Source organism: Lacerta agilis, chromosome 2 (assembly GCF_009819535.1).
Source record: "Lacerta agilis isolate rLacAgi1 chromosome 2, rLacAgi1.pri, whole genome shotgun sequence".
Classification (NCBI taxonomy): Eukaryota; Metazoa; Chordata; class Lepidosauria; order Squamata; family Lacertidae; genus Lacerta; species Lacerta agilis.
In genome coordinates, this window is record NC_046313.1 from 47,271,787 (window position 1) to 47,290,804 (window position 19,018).

Genomic DNA, 19,018 nt, shown 5'->3' on the forward strand with positions numbered 1-19,018 from the left:
TCTTTGAAATGGCTGGGCAAGTTGGGTGCAGAGTGTGTCTAGGTCCATTAGCTGCAACCTGTTCCTCAAGAGACAGTGTGATTTGTTTTGGCTGAAGATGACTAAGAGGGGAGCTTAACAATCCATCTCAGAAATCCCTGGGTGACAACTTAATGGTTTGAAGTGAGTGCCAGGTACAGGCATAGAAGTAAATGTTAGGGTTTTGGGAGCCGTAAAATCTTTCTGCAGTCGGAGTCTTGGCTGGCCTTGCTCAGGGTGTGGCCAAGCTCCACTGGGCAGACAGGACCAATTAGGGAAGGATCTGGGGGCTTTGTTTAGACTAGTTTGAAAGCAAAGCTTGAAATGCCCACAAGGCCTACAAGAAACATGTGTAACTTGTGAGTTGACCCATCCAGCCAAAGGTGTCCCATGAGAAAAGGATGGTATTTTTCTGTTGTGAACCACCCTGGGTCTTTGGATAAAGGGTGGTATACAGATTTAAATAAAAACAGACAACGACAACGACGGCAACAACAACAACAACAAAAACGTGTCTTCATAACTTTCCTGTTTTACTCATTTCTTTTGAACAAAGACATGGGGATTGCCAAGTCCTTGGAAGGTGAGATGGCATCACTGGTGGTGTGCCTGGGACATGGCAGACAGTCCAAAAGAAAGGCTCTGAGGTGGGTCAAGTCTGGTTGAGCCATCATGATAAATGGGAACCATGTTTCCATGATATTGTCTTTCTTGCTTAAACCTCTGATCAAATGACTATATGAAGTTAGTGCAATCTGCCAAGTCCTGTTGATTTGGCCTGAAGTTTCCCATCCCTGACTTAAGGAGAGGAAACTGTTGGTGTGACAAATGGGTAGTATCTAAATGAGAAGGATGGTAAATGTATGACAAAGCCAGACCAACATTGCAGCTGAGTGCTCCAGACCTTAAGCACAGCCATGGCTAGTATTTGGCACACTCTAGGACCCATGTGTCTGATGCACATCACAGCACTCTCAAGCACAGCACTACTGTGCACAGATCTGCAAAGGGCAGAACTAGCTTGACTGTCATGCTTCTCAATAACTTGTCCATCCATCTGATCCAATTTGCCTTCCCTCAAATTGCACGTTAGCTTGTCTGTCCAGTCTTTACTGTCACAAAATTACGCTGCCCCCTGAACTGCACTTGAGCAACACTTTTGTAGACAAGTCTACAGCTGTGCATGCTTGCTTGTGTCCTCGTCTATTTGATCTTTGATAAAGATCATCAAAGGAAGTCCAACCCCCATCCTGTATTTCTGCAGCGACAGTGATAATTCACAGGCTTCCAAGCCATTATTTCTGAACAAATCAAACTGCAACTTCAAAAGGAGAAGGGAGACATAGTCTGGACCATTTCCCTATGTGCACACAAAACAAATACCTATGGACCAGGTTTCACAATATTGCTTGCCAGCCTAATTTGTTTCAGGAACATCATGGAGATTGGCAAAGAATTTTGAAATCTTCCAGCTGTCTGAACATCAAGTTCTAGTCAACTCTGATTCCTGTGGCAGCTGGATTTCAGGATGTCACACATATCCCTTTTAATTGTATTTTATTGCTGAGTGATGTAGGTGGTGCCTATCTTCCTTTGGAAACAAATGTTAAACCACACAGGGACCACTGGCATGGAAAGGATGCTCTGGAAGGGTTAGGTGAGATGGTTGAATTTAGCCCAGTGTCCCCCGGGAATGCTGCAGCTGCATGGCCATGACACTCTGCAGTACCTTTGCCCCAAAAGGGAATATCTGCAAAGGAGTAGCAGCTGTTATATACTATTGGATCCAGGGAGGGTTTCCCCACTATCATCTTCTTCAAGGCAGCCGGCACCACCACCTCATGGAAAGATGCATTAACCACACCTTGAATCCACCCAGGCATGCCCCCAACCCAGCTAGTTTTCATCAGTCATGAAGGGCAAGGGTCAAGCGGAGAAATCATTGGATGCATGCATCATCTGCAAAAATTGCAAAAACTGAAACTGATTCCAAAAAGCATGACTTGATAGGGCATTGAATGATCCCTGCCTGAACCTCTGGAGAGCTGCTGCCCGACACAGAGTAGACCAGAGGTACCCAATGCGGTGCCCTCCAGATGTTGCTGGACTACAACTCCCAGCATCCCTAACCATTGGCTATGAAAGCTGGGGCTAATGGAAACTGGAGCCCATGAAAACCTGGAGGACATTGTGTTGGCTACCCAGTAAACAATACAGGCGTAGATGGTACGAGGCAGCATATTACGAATTTAGACATGGGTTGTGTGCAAGGCGCCCCCATTATTGGTGCTCGCTTATGCACATCTTATGCTTCCTACAAGCAAGCATTGTATCACAATTTTCCTTGGCAGCTGTGAGTAACATGGGGTGTGGTTGGGGACAGGAGGCCAGGAGATGCAGGAAGCAGGACGGAAGTTTCTGTGTGCAATCATTCACACTGGCTAATTTCCCACCAGGTGCTTGGGATCAAGGAACTAGAAACAAAGACACACAGAAAGGAAGAACAAAATGGCTGTTAGCAAGAAACCTGTGCATCTGGAACATGTAAGGGGATAGGTGATGTAAACAGCAGTGATAAATGTGCTCAGGCCGCAGCAGCAGGATATACACGACGCCTGGATTCACCATTTCTCTCCCCCAATCCCCACTTCACTAATACATTGTTTATTGACAAGGAACATCATATTTCTTCCAAGAGCTTCATACGCAGATTTGTGTGTTCTTAATGCATTGCCAGGTGTGAGGAGGAATGGGTCATGTCAAGAAGACCAAGGACAGCTGGGGGTGCACAGCAGAGCAGAGAGACTGAGATTGCCTCATAAGGCTCCAACACACCCCTTGGTGGTGTCCACAGCCTTTTGGTTCAGTGGTTAGCATGCCAGGCTTATTTATTGTTGTATATCAATCACCATGTGCTACTCAAGGCAGCTGACAGCAATTTAAAATCCTCTGTGTCCTAAAAACCCATTACACCATAAAACTGCATCAGAAATGCAGCATTAAAAATACAACAAAGGCAGAGGCCACAGATAAAACATGGCCTTAAATACAGCCCATGCTTAGCTGGCAAAATCTGTCAGAATAAAAACGTTTTTACCAATCAGCAAAGCACCTTTGGGGGGGGGGTGTGAGTGTGTGTCTGTACTTCACAGGACAAGGAGTCCTGCAATAGTAGTGAAGACAGTGAGAAGTATTGAGAAATGTGGAAATTCTGCAAAGACCATTGGCATAGCGTGGGTTGCCAGTGCCTAGAGTTGTGTGGGAGGGAGAGAAATGGATGGAGTACGCATGCACATTCAACTGCCTAATGGCATCTGCATCACCCAGGAGATTGCAGCTGCAGAAATAAGAAAAGTATAGTCATTCCATTGCCTGAAGAAGTCACTTCCTGGCTCTCATGGGGTGGGGAAGCTGTTTTCAACAGAGCCCAGCAATGGAAGTGCACAGCTGAATCGAGGCAACAATGGGTGTTGAAATTTTGTGCCCCTAACAATTTTGCACCCGCGGCAACCACCCCTATGTCCCTACCACCATACTATGCCACTGGTATAAACATAAGAAGAGTCCTGCTAGAACAGGCACCCGCGGCAACCACCCCTATGTCCCTACCACCATACTATGCCACTGGTATAAACTATGCCACTATGCCACTGGTATAAACATAAGAAGAGTCCTGCTAGAACAGGCAAAAGTTCCTCCAGTTCAGCATCCTGTTTTCACAGTGGCCAACAAGATGCCTATGGGACGTCCACAAGCAGAACAACACTCTCTCAAGTTCCCAGCAACTGGTATTTGGAGGCATCCTGCCTCCATCATTGGAGGTAGAGCATAGACATCCTGGCTAGTCGCCATCCTCTCTTAAGAACATCCAAGCTGGGGGCCACCATCACTACAACTTTTAGGAGTCAGTTCCATAGTTTAACTCCATGCTGGGTGAAGAAGTACTTTATTTTGTCTCTCCCAAATCTTCCAACATTCAGCTTCATTGGATGTCCCCAAGTTCTAGTATTATGAGAGAGGCAGAAAAACCTTTCTCCGCTGCCCACCACCCAAGACATCATGTTCACTTCTCGGATGAGTGCTGTGTCTGATGATGACATAGTACTTCTATGACAAATGTTATCTGGCTCCAGCCACAGAGCAAGAGGGCTGGTGGAACTCACAAGTCTTGCTTGCTATTCACCCAGACACTAGTTGCTGGGCTGCTTGCACAGGGAAAGAACAAATGTGCAGGTTCCATGCTACAATGAAAGAATGCTTACAGTTCTGTCAGCATTCATTATTTTATGCATTAAAGAGGCACAGAAATTCTAAATCCCACTGGAAATCACATGGGAGAAGCCATCCAGGGATTGGGAACTGGCCTCCTTTCCTGTCCTACTGACACTCCTGATGAATGTCCAAGAGAGGACATTGACCTCTGCTGGGTGCCAGCAAGAAATTCTCCCCTGCCCTCTCTCCAGATGGGACTCGTCTCCATGTTTATGCAACCCAAGGAGTCAGTAGAATTAGTCCCTTTTCATTTTGCCCTTTTTTGAGAACCGAGAGTTTAATTCCCACCAAACAATGTTCTTTTCCAACGAGCTTAAAATAAGCCCTTTAGGCTGCAGTGGCCTGTGAGTTGCTAGCATTGTGCAAATATGGACTTGTGCAGAGAGTGCCTATGACACAATGAGAAGGCTATTTACTGGTTGGGGGGCAGGGAGGAGGAGGAGGAGGAACGGAGGGGGGGGGAGGCCAGGAAGTTGAAGGGAGGGGCAGCAGGAAAGCTTGCGATCTTCATGCCCCCATATGGCCATTCTCTAAACAGCAAGAGCTTTGTTCCAGCGGACACAGGAGGGTGGTGAAATGTAACTGGATTTAGTGCATGGGAACTTGTATATTGAACATGGGGCGGAGGTTATGCTGCGCTGGCTCTGCAGCTTCATAAACTGCATTCCCATGGTGAAAGGGCAGGGCATAGGTTCACATGTTATACCTCCACATTGGGGGAACTCAGGCACACCTATCCATGCACAAACATTCACAAACACAGGCACGGTCTTCTAATTTGGACTGTAACATCTCATGTGAATCAATTACTATCTCAGAGACAGGAGTTGTTTGGCCTTTCCCAAGCTGTTGCCCTATGGATGCTCTTCAATTCGCATCAGCCAAAGCCAGTATGGCCAAAGATCAAGACCTGTAGGGACTGGAGTCTGGAGGGTAGCTGGTTGGGGAAGGCTACTTGGATGGATGGTGGCAAAAGGCAGAGTGGAAAGAAAACAAGGGGGCCATTGGCATTTAAACGTGTGTTCAGTGGATGGGGCGTGTGCAGCTGTCTTCAGAGTGTTCCATTTATTTAGCTGGCTATTGACATACCGATCAAGTCTCAGTCTAATCCTCTTCACTGAATCAAATAGATTTACAAATGTTTTCATGTGAAGCGATTAAGACTGCTACATGTGCATGTGATTAAACACTGGAAAAAGGATCCCCGACCCGCCCTCCAGCCATGAAAACAAGCCTCTTCTTTTCCACTCTGAGGCAATTATCTGAAAATCACAACCACTGCCCTGCACTACAGCCCCCATACGACATCCTTCACAGTCCTTTCCAGTCTCATACACTTTTGAGGATTTGCCGCTATTGGTCGATTGAACACACTCGGCGGTTGCCATGTGCAGTTGTGCACTATGCGGTTAGAGTTTGCTTAAACTTTCTTTCCCTAGATGGAATTGCCAAGACAGCTGGAGCATGTTGAGAGTATAAGCTGGCTGGTGGCAGGCCAACTGATAGAGCAGGCTGGGTGGGCTTGCTCTCCTATGAAAGTTACTGAAACAATGCACAGAAAGCCAAGTGCCCAAATTCGGTAGGAGTTGGCTGTAAGCTCATTTGTAATTATGTGGCTGCAGGCTCCCCGCACAGTCCAAATAATGAGACGATTCAGAGTAAGCCCTACCTGGGTTTGGTTTCCTTTGGAAATGGATTGAGGTGTGGGTTTTTTTTGTAATATTTGTTTGATTTATACGGTAATCATTCAAGCAGAACAAACAGCAGGCTGCCCTACATGGCAGCAAATCCATTACCCATCATGCATCAGATCTTCAGAGACCCCCCCTCACACACACACCCTATTCCCTTCCCTTAGCTTAAGGTGGGATGCCATCATCCTCAATCTGTTACGACTGTATTTTTGTAAACGAGAGAGAGAGAGAGAGAGAGAGAGAGAGAGAGAGAGAGATCTCCAGTTCCAGAAGATCATCTCCTACCACTCAGCTGTCCATCAGCCAGGCATTCTGTACTATTAACAAGCAATTTCCACCCAAAAGGTGTGGTTGGCCCATAGCTGTAACCACTGTAATATTTCCCAGTAAAAACTGTCAAATTGTACTGAGTATGCAGTATGTTAGCCACTGTATAACTGGGACAGTGTCTCCCCTGCCCTTACTTTTCTTGAGACCGATCCTGAAGAACCACATAAGATTAATTTGTGCATCGGTATGATGTTGGAAATCAGACCTGGTGCCAACAGTCAGCCAGGTTGGGCAACGGCTAAGGCTTCAAAGGGCTTCTCACTTGCCTGGCCCCACACCATTCAGAACTCTCTCTGCTGGGAATCAGGATGCTTTTCAGTAGCAGGCAGTGGTGACGCTGTTGAATGGGGGGGCAATCTCAGCTCCCACCCATGGTGGCCACCCACCATTTTAAATTACCCAAAATGAAATGCCCAAGGCTCCATTGTGTACTGATTTCATAGATCCATGGGGCTGGGGCATTGGATTCTGGAATGGTGGGTGGCTGCCACATACTGCAACTGAGCTTAGCTCCCATTCAAAAACACCACTGCTCATCCACCACTGAAGTGGGTTTGGGAGCCAAGTGGAGGAAGGGGATAGTGCCACTGCCATCAAAGCAGCAGTGGCAGTGAAGAAAGCATGCGGCAGCCACCACTGTCACAAACAGTGATGACTCCCACTCAGATTGGGTGGATGTTGAAAGGGCCCATAGTCAGCACTGAGCTGAAGGTCTCTTGAAATCTGGAGCCAGGCCTGGGGGGAATGTTGGTGGCTAGAGGCAAAAACTTCTGCTCTTACAATTCAGTACTAGATGAATTTCTTTCTATGAAAATACTGAACTTCGTTTTTCTACCATCAAATTTTAAGCATCAGAAAGGCTGGTGAGACTTTTTTTTGCAGATTCTAGCCAAATTACAAGGAACTGTGACCCTGGTGTAAATTGTACCTTTGTATGCCACTCCATAAGGCGATCCATTTTTAAACAGAATAGATCCTATTGTGCAAGTATGTAGGCAGACTTGCTCACTGAACTGCACGTCCTTCCCTAAAGTTGATGTTTGTGGATGAGAACATTGTTTCTGTCTTTCAAGAAAGCTGGTCCTGAGCACAGATAATTTACCTGTGATGAAAGAGGTATTTCACATTTCTCTCTCCCCGAAAGAGCAAAACTCCAAGGTTCAAGCAGAGCTGAAGACTCAAGTCAAGTGTAAATAGCATTTTCAGCTGTTGGCAAAACAAAGGCTGCTGCGAAGAATCTCATACACTTCTGTAATACAGACTAGGACAAACTGGACCAATGTCCCAGAGCCTGTTGAGTGGAGGAGGGGAGGCAAGATTATGCCTGTTCAGGGAAAGGGGAACAGTGTGAACTTCTACTGGGTTGAAGAATACGAGAAGGCATTTGTTCTTTTAATTAAACAATATGCTAAGGGAAAACACACACAAACACATGTTCTACAATCTGTTACCAACAGTTCAAAATGTGCCTCACCAGCATGTGAAATGGCAGCATCTACACACAGTACCCTCATTATAAATGTATATAAATGTACAGGGATGCAGGTGGCGCTGTGGTCTAAACCACTGAGCTTCTTGGGCTTGCCAATCAGAAGGTAGGTGGTTTGAATCCCCACCATGGGGTGAGCTCCTGTTGCTCTGTCCCAGCTCCTGCCAACCTAACAGTTCGAAAGCACACCAGAGCAAGTAGATAAATAGGTACCGCTGTGGTGGGAAACGGCGTTTCCATGCACTCTGGTTTCTGCCACAGTGTCCTGTTGTGCCAGAAGCAGTTTAGTCATGCTGGCCACATGACCTGGAAAGCTGTCTGTGGACAAACACCGGCTCCCCTGGCCTGAAAGCGAAATGAGCGCCACAACCCCATAGTCGCCTTTGACTGGACTTAACCATCCAGGAGTCCTATACAGTACCTTTACCTTTCTGCCTTGTACATGCCTGTGCATTTATATACAGTGGTACCTCGCAAGACGAATGCCTCGCTAGACGAAAAACTCGCAAGACGAAAGGCATTCGCTAACGAAAGGGTGACTCGCAAGACGAATTTCCCTATGGGCGCGACTCGCAAGACGAAAAATTTTCGCGATCCCCCCCCCGTCAAACCGCTCTTCCCCCGTCCGTGCTTCGCAAGACGAAATTTTCGCTAGACGACAGCACTCGCAGAACGAATTAATTTCGTCTTGCGAGGCACCACTGTACATGTATATTAGAGATCAGGCAGATCTACCTCCATCCCATTCAAAGAGTTACTTTTTAGAGACCCTGGGAGTGAAGGAGGTAAGAATCCCGAACTCCAGGAAGCAAGAGTAACGAGATGTTACAAATACATTCCCAAAAGGCAAAGCTGATTTCCCAGAAAATAGGAATGACTGGAGAATATGCAATCAATCTGATGATCATCTTTGCAAGGGATGAGGCCAGGCTGAACAGAGAACAGGGCAATTTCATTCTCATTTGCTTTATGCTTATCTCTGTAAGCAGTGGGGCATTTGCCAATAAGCTTGTCAAGTCTTCCTTCCTCCTCAGCTGAGGCTTCCCTGCCAGGTTGGCTGCCATGCTGTGAACCATTCCTTCCAAGCTCTCCTATAGGCAGCTGCCTCATCTCTCATCCGCCCAGGGAACGGGAAAGGAATTTTTAAAGTTAAGTACTGGAGCCTCTGCTTTTAAGAACAGTGTTTGGTATCCCTGGTGAGGCATTTCTGGACACATCCCTTTGTTTTCTGCCATGCCTGACTAGTCGTGGTTTAAAACGGTTTTAAATGACGACATGTTTTGCAATGAGTTTCTAGAGCTTGAGAAGACTGAAATACCAAGACCATCCATGGCGGTGTTGTGTGAGTGGGGGGTGGGGTGGGGGGTCACAATGGTGACAGTCATTTGCCTTTACTCTAGCACCACCCTGTGGCAGCTTTCTGGAAAGGCAGGAGTGACTGATCCAGTCCCACCCCAGCTGTTACGTCAGGCCAAGCTAAGCCAAAGATCCCAGAGAGTTGCAGATTTAGAATGTTTTGAGGCAAGACTTAAATCACCTTTGAACCTCTAGGGTGTACTATTTGTATGGATGTGTGGCTGTTTTTAATGTAGAAGTGAAAGCAGGCTTCAGAAATTAAGACACATTTCGTGACCAATATAGGTTTAATGTTCAGATTATCAACCACTTTAAGCGACAGCAAAAGCTGACAAGACTCTAAGCTTACATGTGAAAAGAACTGCTATTTTTCAATGCCCCCCTGGAATAGCAGCTACAGAAGTATTAGCTAAGATGATTACATGAATAAAGTTCAGGCAGTTCATCACATGATACAGGGTCAGGAAGGCAGCTTTGATCTATTCAAACCAGCTGGTCCAGAATGCCACAGCCAGAATATCAAGTGGGGCAGTTCTGGGATGCATGTGACTCCTATGTTACAACAACTCCACTGCTTACTGGTCTGTTTCGATGCACAGTTCTTGTGGGATATAGCCAGCTTAACTCTAATGCATGAAGGGGTTAATACCATAGAGTAAGCTGTCCTGTCAGGCTTAACTAGGTCACACCCACTCACCTTGGAAGGATGGGCTATCAAACTCTTTGTTCTCCCACTTTCCACCATTCTGTTTCTTCCACCATGTGAACTCAACCCAATAAGGACATCTATATTGGATGCTCCAATCTTAGGACTCAACTACATTACTCCAAAAAATAATTTGAAATGCGTTATTATAACACTGTGATAGCAGATGGCGCTGTAGAGTTCAATCCTTTGGCAATGTGATTCCCCATTATGAGCTTTACAACGCATTTTCCTGAAACATTTTTTTTATGTGTCTAGATCCAGCCTTAGACTTCGTTGGCTTTAGCAAGCCATCTTTGTGTTTCTATACAAATAATTTAGACTCATTTCACCACCTTTTGAAACTAAGTTGTACTGCTGGTCTTTTCTTGCTGCTGCACATGAATGCGACCTTTGAAGAGTTTGTAAGTAAACCATTTTTAACTTACCAAAGATGTGGTCTCTTTCTATGCCAAGGGAAAGCGGGGAGCTTTTGGAAGAAACTTAGAAGGGGTATTTTAAAGGTCTAACAGCCTTTATTTCCTTGTTTTACTTTGCTGCATGTTTTGTGATTTTAAATCTCTGCCAGGTCTCACTCACCAAAGAGAACTTGCCCCAAACATGCATCTAGGCACCCAGGGAATTCTTCTTTCATTCTTTAACCAAATTACTAAAAGCACCAGCAATTCTAAATGCTAACAATGACCAGGCCTACAGCTGACAAGACTTCAGAGAATACAGCACAACTAGAGAGCAGCAACTAGACAGAGAAGCTGTAGTTCAACAACAGCTGATGTGTCTGGTCGATGGCGGAGGAACCCTCTCCGGCACCCGGGGCGGGGCAGCCCATACGGAGTGTGCATGCGCAGCAGCCTGTACGGTCGCCATGTGAGAGGTAGCCCATATGGACGTTGTGCAAGTGGCACCCATATGGACTGCGCACATCCTCAGCCACTCTACAGCTGGGGGGAAGCAGAGGCCATCTTGTCATCTCCCCCTAGAGTGGCACATGGGGAGGACCGCCCCCTCCACCCCCCACTTCGTATGCCCCTGTGTCTGGTTCCCAATCACTTTGCTAGTTAGCTAGGCTGCATTTGTTGAGCCACTGATTTATTGATGTGCAATGCATTAGTACACCACCTTTATTAATAAAAGCTAGTGGGTCAGATGACCATCAACTATCTCAAGCCTTTGTCAACTTGGTGCCCTCCAGATGTTTTGGACTACAGCTCCCATCAGCCCTAGCGAGTCTATGCTGGGGATTGTAGTCTAAATCATCTGGATGGCTCCAGGCTGGTGAAGCTTGAGCTAACTCATCCACCATACTGTATATAAACAGTTAAAATGGGTTTATTTCCCTTCCACTGATGTCGAACCTGAAATAGAGGCAAAAAGGAGAGGAACAAGAATTGCAAGCCACAGTTGGATCATTTCAAGTTACTCTACAGCATTCAAATGTTAAACCCATCCCTTAGGTATAATTTAAACTGAGCTTAGAAAGCAAACAAACTTTTTGGCCAGGTTGCTGTAAGGCTGCCTAGCTTGTGTGAGAGATAGAAGAACTCTGTGTGTGTACTCCAGAGAAAAGAGAGTGAGTGTAGGCAAATATAACTCGCTATTTTATATAAAAAAGCAAACACATTTGTGAAAGATTATGACTTGTTTTCATTTGACTGTGTGTGTCTTGTGGCTCTGGGACCTGTGGAGTTTTTGGTATGCAGACTGCAGCACTGGGGAATGTGGTCATACACACAACCCATCCCAATGTCTTACTTGAGCATTTAAAAAAATAAAAAGACACAAATTTTAGTTATTTAAGGAGGAGGGGGTCTTGTATTTCATCAAGAGGCTTTCCTTGCTTAATATATTGCTTGATTACGCACTTCTTAACCTAATACACTAACTGATGAAACCAAGGCAGAAGTATTCAGCAGGGCCTGAATGCAATCTGTTGCGGGGTGTGTGTGTGTGTGTGTGTGTGTGTGTGTGTGTGTGTGGCAATGTTAGCATTCATTTGGCTTTTGTTGCTGTTGCCTTTTTGTGTGCAGAAGCAAATCATTAGACATTTCCTAAGAAAGATTGAGGATGGAGACAATGTATATGTACTCCATGCAAGATAAATTAAAGCCTGGCTTCATGGGATGGTGATTTTCCCTCAGAGAAATATTGGAAAAGCAGGAGAAAGAAAGAAATGAGATCTGTATTCAAGGTCAAGCAATGGGACCTATAAACCTGGTCACTTCTTGCTTCTATCTTGGTCCATCCAAAGCCCAGACTTACACTCATTCATTCATTCATTCATTCATCCCCCCCTCCCCAACAATTCTATATACTTGGGTTCTCCATTAATAAATAAGCAAGCAAAAGGGAGACTTCGTTCTTCTTCTTCTTCGGCGATCACTCGTAGCCGAGTAAGATTGTTTTCCATAAACACAGTTTTAACAATGAGTCCGTAAGTGACTGTGGAGGCCAATTCTGGATCCACACGTCCTTCCACAGTGGGGACATTGGTTTCCAGGAGGGAGTTGATCACTGTGTGGATTTGCCAAGCGTGCCTTCCTCTTAGCCCGTTTCTCCCTTACGTCCTGAGTTTGAGTGTATTCAAAGCCCATGACACCTTTGGCAAAGGCTGTTCTCCTACAACAGCAAGTCAGTTTATTATGGCGTAAACTTTAATGGATTACAATACACTTCATCAGATGCATGAAGTCTTATCCTGCATTATGGGTGTTACACACACATACACAGAGAGAGAGAGAGAAAGAGAGAGAGAGAGAAATAGTAAACAGTGATGTCAGAAAGAAATGAAATGCAAAAAAAAGTGCAAGTAGTGAGATTTTTCTGCATTTCATTTCTTTCGGATAACACTGTTTACAATCCTCTAAAACTCACCATTTTTACTTGCAACTCAGGGTAACACTTCACGCATCTGATGAGATAGACTGTAGTCCACGGAAGCTTATGCCATAATAAATTTGCTAGCCTTTGAGGTGCCACAACACTCTCTGCAGTTTTCATTGCAGACCAACACAGCTGCCCCTCTGGAAAATCATTGTCCTAGGTGCTCAGTATATAAATAAGCAAGCAAAGGGAGACTTCACTGACTTTCTATTCCTGCTCCTTCACCACACCACATGCTCCTGTGTTTCTAAACTGGAGTGCAACCTTTCCATTTTGTCCTTGTCCCTAAGTGGCCTTTGCGCTGCCCCAAAGTCCCTTCTGGGATGCTGGCTATGCTAATTGCTTGACTTTGGGGGATGGGGTGGGATCTATACCTTCCAGCCCTTGGACAAGCCCTGCATTCAACAACCCACCCACTCAAAGCCAGGCCTCCCAGGTAGCACAGAAGGCCCTGCTCTCATTCCTTCAGCCTGGAGAAATGCTCTTCACCACTTTCCAAGATCAACATTCAATGGTCGTTCCTCTTGCCTGAGAAATTTGGAAGTCTTTACAATGGAATAATACCTGGCTACCCCCAGCCTTGGGGAAGTCTGCCTTCAGAAAGCTCCTTTTCGCTACCCACCCTGGAGTCCTCTAAGCAGGTGCTTGAAGCCAGCCAGCCTGTGGCCACGGTTTGCGCTGTCCCTGGGGGAAACCTACATGCCTGCTAGGAAGTAGCATGCAGCATTGAGGGCTGTCCCTCCTGGCTGTCAACAACCTAGCTGGCACCCTGAGGAAGTTTCTTGGTGCCAGACAGGCCCACCTCCCTGGCGATGAAGCAATTAGGGGCTGTTGCTTCTCTTTTAAAAGCACCCAGCCCAACTCGCTCCCTTCATTCAACGCAGAGGGAGGGCATCTGCGGAGTCCTCGCTCACCCACCCGCACTGCTATGGAGTGGGCTTCAAAACTGGTAGGTACTTGGATTTCTTTTTGCCTCTTTTTATTTACTTTCTATTTATTAATGGCCTGTCGGCCTTGTTTGCTTTGGGAAGCATAAACTTTGCCTGGGTGAACTATTGCTTTCAGGGCCTGGCACTGAGGAGACAAAAATGACCTCCCAGAGGGGGGGGGGGCAGGAGAAAGAAAGGATCCCATAGAAGGAAGCACAGATGGGGACAAAATGGAGAGCAGTTAAGAATGTCGTGGGAATGGTTGACTTGTGTATATAAAGTTCTTCCGCTTATGGTGAGGCACGGGGGAGAAATTCAGTTCACTGCACGTTAAAAGGTGAACCGACTTAATCCACACATCCCAAGACAATATGCAAACCAAAACACAGCCATCCTACAAAATTCGGACTTCTCTGAATTTTGCAGTGCAGTTGTCCAGCCAGGTAAGTAATGTGTATAAAGCTGCATATATAGGGTAACACACCCACAGGAATGCATATTCTATTGGAAATAGAATAGAAAAATGCATTGTATTAGGGGAGATTGCTTTGCAAAATGTCCATTAGGCAAGATCTCGTATAAAAAAGACTGTGTCTATGAGGAGAAATTTCCACTGAAAGTGCTGATGAGGATGATATTGAAGAACAATTTGCAAACTGAGATCACCTTGATGCGGGAGCATCCTCTCTCTGGGCTCTTCCACTCTGGTCTTCATTCATTTGTTGCTAGGGAGGTTATATGACAACAAGCATTCGTCCGTATTTGCTGATGGGCATTTATACATCTTCCTAATAATCATTTGTTAATTCCACACTTTTCAATGTTTCTCCTTGCCACTTTCCTAATAGCAAAATAATTGCAGCTGCACTAGGGTGACAGAGTGCACTAATCCACTTTAACTATGTAAACCTCAATTTCCTCATAGACAATTTCATCCCGCCTACAAAATACCGACAGTCTGGGAGCTCCCTCTCTCTCCCAGCTTTGACTAAATTACTTGAAAGGGGACACGTGCTAGTGCAGGCTTCCTCAAACTCAGCCCTCCAGATGTTTTTGGCCTACAACTCCCATGATCTCTAGCTAGCAGGACCAGTGGTCAGGGATGATGGGAAATGTAGTCCCAAAACATCTGGAGGGCTGAGTTTAAGGAAGCCTGTGCTAGTCACTAGCTATACAAGGGGTGGTGAACCTTTTGCCCTCCCAGATGTTGCTGAACTACAACTCCCATAAGTCTTGGCAAACATGGCCAATGGCTAGGGAAGATGGGAGTTGCAGTTCAGTAACCTCTGGAGAGCCAAAGCTCCCCCTGAGCTTTATGATGAAAAGTACCCAGTGTGCTTTCTTTTCTTCCTCTCTAGATGGTTTTCTGTGCTATCTGCCTTTCCTTCACACTTGATGCCTCCAGAGAAACAAAAGAGCAAAGCAAGGGAGCTAAAGGAAAGAAGAGAGGATCAGCAAAAGCCAAGGTTCAGCACCTGAAGGCTCAGGAATCCTCACCTGACCCGGTGCTGAGAGTAAACCCAGAGGCTTCCACAGACTACACCCTTGTGGAGGATTACGAGCGGAGCATCCATGAGATGGTTAGCCAGCTGAGGAACAGCTCCGAGCCCCCGGAGAGCAAATGCCAGGTCAACCTGAGGCTCTGGATGTCCAACAAAAGGAGTCTGTCTCCGTGGGCCTACAGGTGAGATAGAGCAGGTCTCAAGGCACTGTGGTTGCCCCACACAGGTCTTCTTGCAAGCCTATCTGTAAAAGACAAAAAATTGTGCTCCGGCTGCATTTTGCTTTCTATGTGGTATCCAACCAATCTGTGGCCTAGAGCAGTGGTTCCCAATAGGTGGTCCGTGGACCCCCTCTGTGGCACCATTAATATAACAAAAACTACCACAGAGATCCCAAAATTGTCAAAAGTAGGGGGTCCATGGCTTGGCTTTTGAAAACCTAGCTAATTGGGAACGACTGTCATAGTGCCAACAGCATGATAACTGATTTCTCTGTTATTTGTCTGTGTGGTGGTGTGTGTTGGGGGGGGCATATTTGCTTCTCCTTTGAATGCAGACCCTTCTGCTGGAGACAGAAGGAAGTGGGTTGGCAACAAGTGCCCCCCACCCGTCCCATGCAGGCTACATCCTGCTTCAACACTTGCGATGCCATTACCCATGGTCAAGAGGCACCTTGGATCTCTTAGCAAGGAGCACCACTGGCACGCTAGGATTTATTTGTAATTGGTTTAAAAACAATTATGTTATCTAATCAGCCGTTTCCCACCCTATTGTGGCCTATCCAAGGGTTGTAGCATTCCCATGTCACTCATTAGCATATGCTAATTAATTCCTATATTTAATACTGCCCTAGCTTAAGACTCAGCCAAGAAAATGCTAGCGAGGTAGCAGAAAAACTTGGTAGCATTGGCCCAATTTTGTGGCACTCTATCACCGCCTTGTGGTGCTCTTGAAAGTGCATGAATGTGTCGCTTTTCTGAAGGTCTCAACCGAGACATTTCACTCACCTTTTTAAGAACCAGAGAACACATAACTCTGATGGATTCAGCACTGCATAAATCAATTCCTTTCTGGGCCTTGTGCTTGTAGTTTGATCATGATAGGAGGAACAAGTTGGACTGATGCAGTTTACCACATCATGTTACCTGGGACCTTTGGCACATGAAGCCACTGTTGTTTCAACGACAACATCTGGTTTCACCAGCTCAATGAACTGCCCTCTGCATGGAGTGACTGAGCAGTTTTCTTGAATAAAGCTATGTTTGTGTCAGTGGGCAGCACCAGTCTGAGGCCTACATTCAGACAGAACCATCTGAAGCAGTAAAGACTTCCAAGTTCTTCTGAATATGCCTCTGGCACAGGGACTTAAAAACAGTAGCATGCATTACAGTTAGGACCACATGTGTCTCTGTTTTCGGATGGGAAACAGATTCTACTACCTCATTTCCAAGCTATGCAGAGTGGGGCTTGGCCCAAACAACACAGCAGAGGCAGTTAAAGAAATCTACCCCTGGGGCACAGCATTCTGATTATTTCTGAGGCCGCACTAAATGGTCTTCTGCAAGCCTATGACCACAATGTTCGTCAGGACATGCCTGCAAACATCACTTCAAAGGTGGGTGTCGCAGGACACCCCTCCATTTCTCTCTGTTCACAGATGTTTTGCTCTGCAGGCACCATTCCTTTCTTGCTATTGTCGTGGCATGAATGCCTACCATTGTATGACCATTAGAAACTGGAGCGTGAGCATGCACCATGGTGCTTGGTGCCAAGGTCTCCTATCAAGTAGGGCCTCCTACATTTTATGGGCCTCTCTGGGAGGATTCAGCAAGTCACCTCCTGTCATACCTTCCAGTGCATATCCAAGTTAACTTGACTGAGCTAACTTACACATGCACTGGAAGGTGCTACAGTAGACGGTTGTTGTTACCCCCAAATTCTGGGGCACCTCTAGGTATGTATGTGACTTGCCTTCCTATCCTCGGTAGCCCCACCCCCGATGCCCCCCAAATGAATGCGCTTGTTCTGATGTCAGCATGTTTCCTTTCCAGGATCAACCACGACGCAGCACGAATCCCAGCCAACATCCCAGAGGCACACTGCCTGTGTGCTGGGTGCATCAATCCCTTCACCATGCAGGAAGACCGCACCATGGTCAGCATCCCCATTCACAGCAAAATCCCAGTGCGCCGACTGCTGTGTGAGCCAAGCAACCCCAGCCGGAAGAAGAAGAGGTGCCGCAAGGAGTACAAGACCGTGATGGAGACCGTTGCTGTGGGCTGCACTTGCATCTTCTGAGAACCCCCAGAAAGCAGAGCAGCTATTCCTGCTTCAGGTTTTCTAAGGGTTAATAGCGCTCCCGTCTTCCTAGCCTCATCTCCCCCTTCCGTTCTCCCAGAACGTGCTCTTTCTCCTGCCAAGATGAGGGAAGACCCATGCGCTTCCAGAGGCCAAAGCTGCTTTCATTGAACTCCTTCTCTCCCATAACCTGCAGAGAGGTTGACAACACCACATGCACACAGCAAGAAATTAGAATTGTAGAGCTGGAACAGACCCTGAGGATCATCTGGTCCAACTCTCTGTAATGCAGGAATATGCAGCTGACCCAAATGCGGATCAAACCCACAATCTTGAGTGCTTTCTGTGTTGCACAAATGGTAATTAACTGTATCCGACCCGGACCCAGAGCAAATTGCTTCATTTCACCCGAATAGCTCTGAATCTACAGTCACTGGTGCCAGTTTTTACTCTTTGCAAGGCACGCCTGCTCAGTCAGGAGTTCAGCAGAAAGGGAAGCTGCTGCGTGGCTGCTGCTGCGGAGGAAGGAGATCCAACGAAAGTGGAGCGGCTTCAACCATCTTGCCCTCCATCTAGGGCTCAAAGGCCTTTAACACTGGCTTGACGGCTACTCAGTTTGCAAGCTTACTCTGCAGCCCATAGAATGGAGTTGCTCAGGGCTTAGGCTAGGATGACGTTACCATGCAAAGAGGCCCTTCCATGTCCTCCTTCCTACTGGGTTGCACTACCAAAATGGAGGCTTTGATAGGAAACATCTTCTGTGTCAACTGAAGGCCCAAAGCTAGGCCACGGCTCTTTTGACAGTGCCCTGCTGCCTTCTGTGTGGGAGCGGGAGAGTCTGTACTTGCAGTGCTTGGTGGAGAAGGAGAGGCCTTTCAGTCCAAGGCCACTTGGCAGGCTCTTGTACACCTCAAACAAAACTAACAGGGATATGTCTTACCAAGCAGTTCTAAGAGTCCTGTGCTGGCAGCCCTACTAACAGGGCCTGGGTATCAGCAAAATGCTTGGCCGGGGAACAAGCACCGGGCTTTGGCACATGTACCAAAGACTAAATAGACTCAGGAGGCAGCAAGAGAGCCTCAGGCAACCCATTATTAGTGACAACCCCGAGACAAGGACAATAGCCGTTTTGGGAACCCACAACCCTTCTGCACATATCAGAGGCAGCATCCCTTGGCGCAGAGCCACAGCTCGCTGACAAGAACCCAGGACTTTTTTTGTATGCTCAAAGGTGCCAGGTTCAACCACAGGCAGCTCCGTTAAAATGGTCCTCAGGCAGCAGGGCTGCAAAAAGATCCCTGTCCGAGACTTTTGGGAAAGTGCAGTCAGTGAACACAGACAAGGCTGGTTCTGATGGGCCAGTGGTCTGCCTTCGTGCAAGGCAGCATCACAGGCTACGAAGTCCAGGATTAGGAAGAGTGGCGGTGGAGACAGTTCTGGCTTGTGGAAGGCGAGACCTTTAAGCAAAACAGTGCAAGAGAGAGGGAGCCACATGCTAAGGTCAACCTGCAGCCCTCCAGAGGTTGGTGGACTACAACTCCCAT

At 46.7% G+C, this 19,018-nt stretch overlaps 1 protein-coding gene and 1 long non-coding RNA gene across 2 annotated transcripts; both read left to right on the forward strand.

The window, feature by feature from the left end:
• The first annotated feature begins 606 nt into the window (after nt 1-606).
• Nucleotides 607-2,715, forward strand: LOC117042917. Its single transcript, XR_004426114.1, has 2 exons — nt 607-665; nt 2,475-2,715. It is a non-coding gene; the product is annotated as an uncharacterized LOC117042917 (long non-coding RNA).
• Nucleotides 2,716-12,809: 10,094 nt separating this feature from the next.
• On the forward strand, nt 12,810-17,508 carry IL17B (interleukin 17B). Its single transcript, XM_033142548.1, has 3 exons — nt 12,810-13,694; nt 15,033-15,358; nt 17,228-17,508. Exons 1-3 carry the CDS (start codon nt 13,674-13,676, stop codon nt 17,472-17,474), a joined length of 594 nt encoding a protein of 197 aa, XP_032998439.1. The 5' UTR covers nt 12,810-13,673; the 3' UTR covers nt 17,475-17,508.
• The last annotated feature ends 1,510 nt before the right edge of the window (nt 17,509-19,018 follow it).

What these genes read in the sequence shown, in the direction of transcription:
- IL17B (XM_033142548.1), top strand. Translation starts at nt 13,674, where the DNA reads ATGGAGTGGGCTTCAAAACTG. An exon ending in TGGAGTGGGCTTCAAAACTG is followed by an intron (nt 13,695 to 15,032) that starts GTAGGTACTTGG and finishes CTTCCTCTCTAG; the next exon opens with ATGGTTTTCTGTGCTATCTG. An exon ending in CTGTCTCCGTGGGCCTACAG is followed by an intron (nt 15,359 to 17,227) that starts GTGAGATAGAGC and finishes TTTCCTTTCCAG; the next exon opens with GATCAACCACGACGCAGCAC.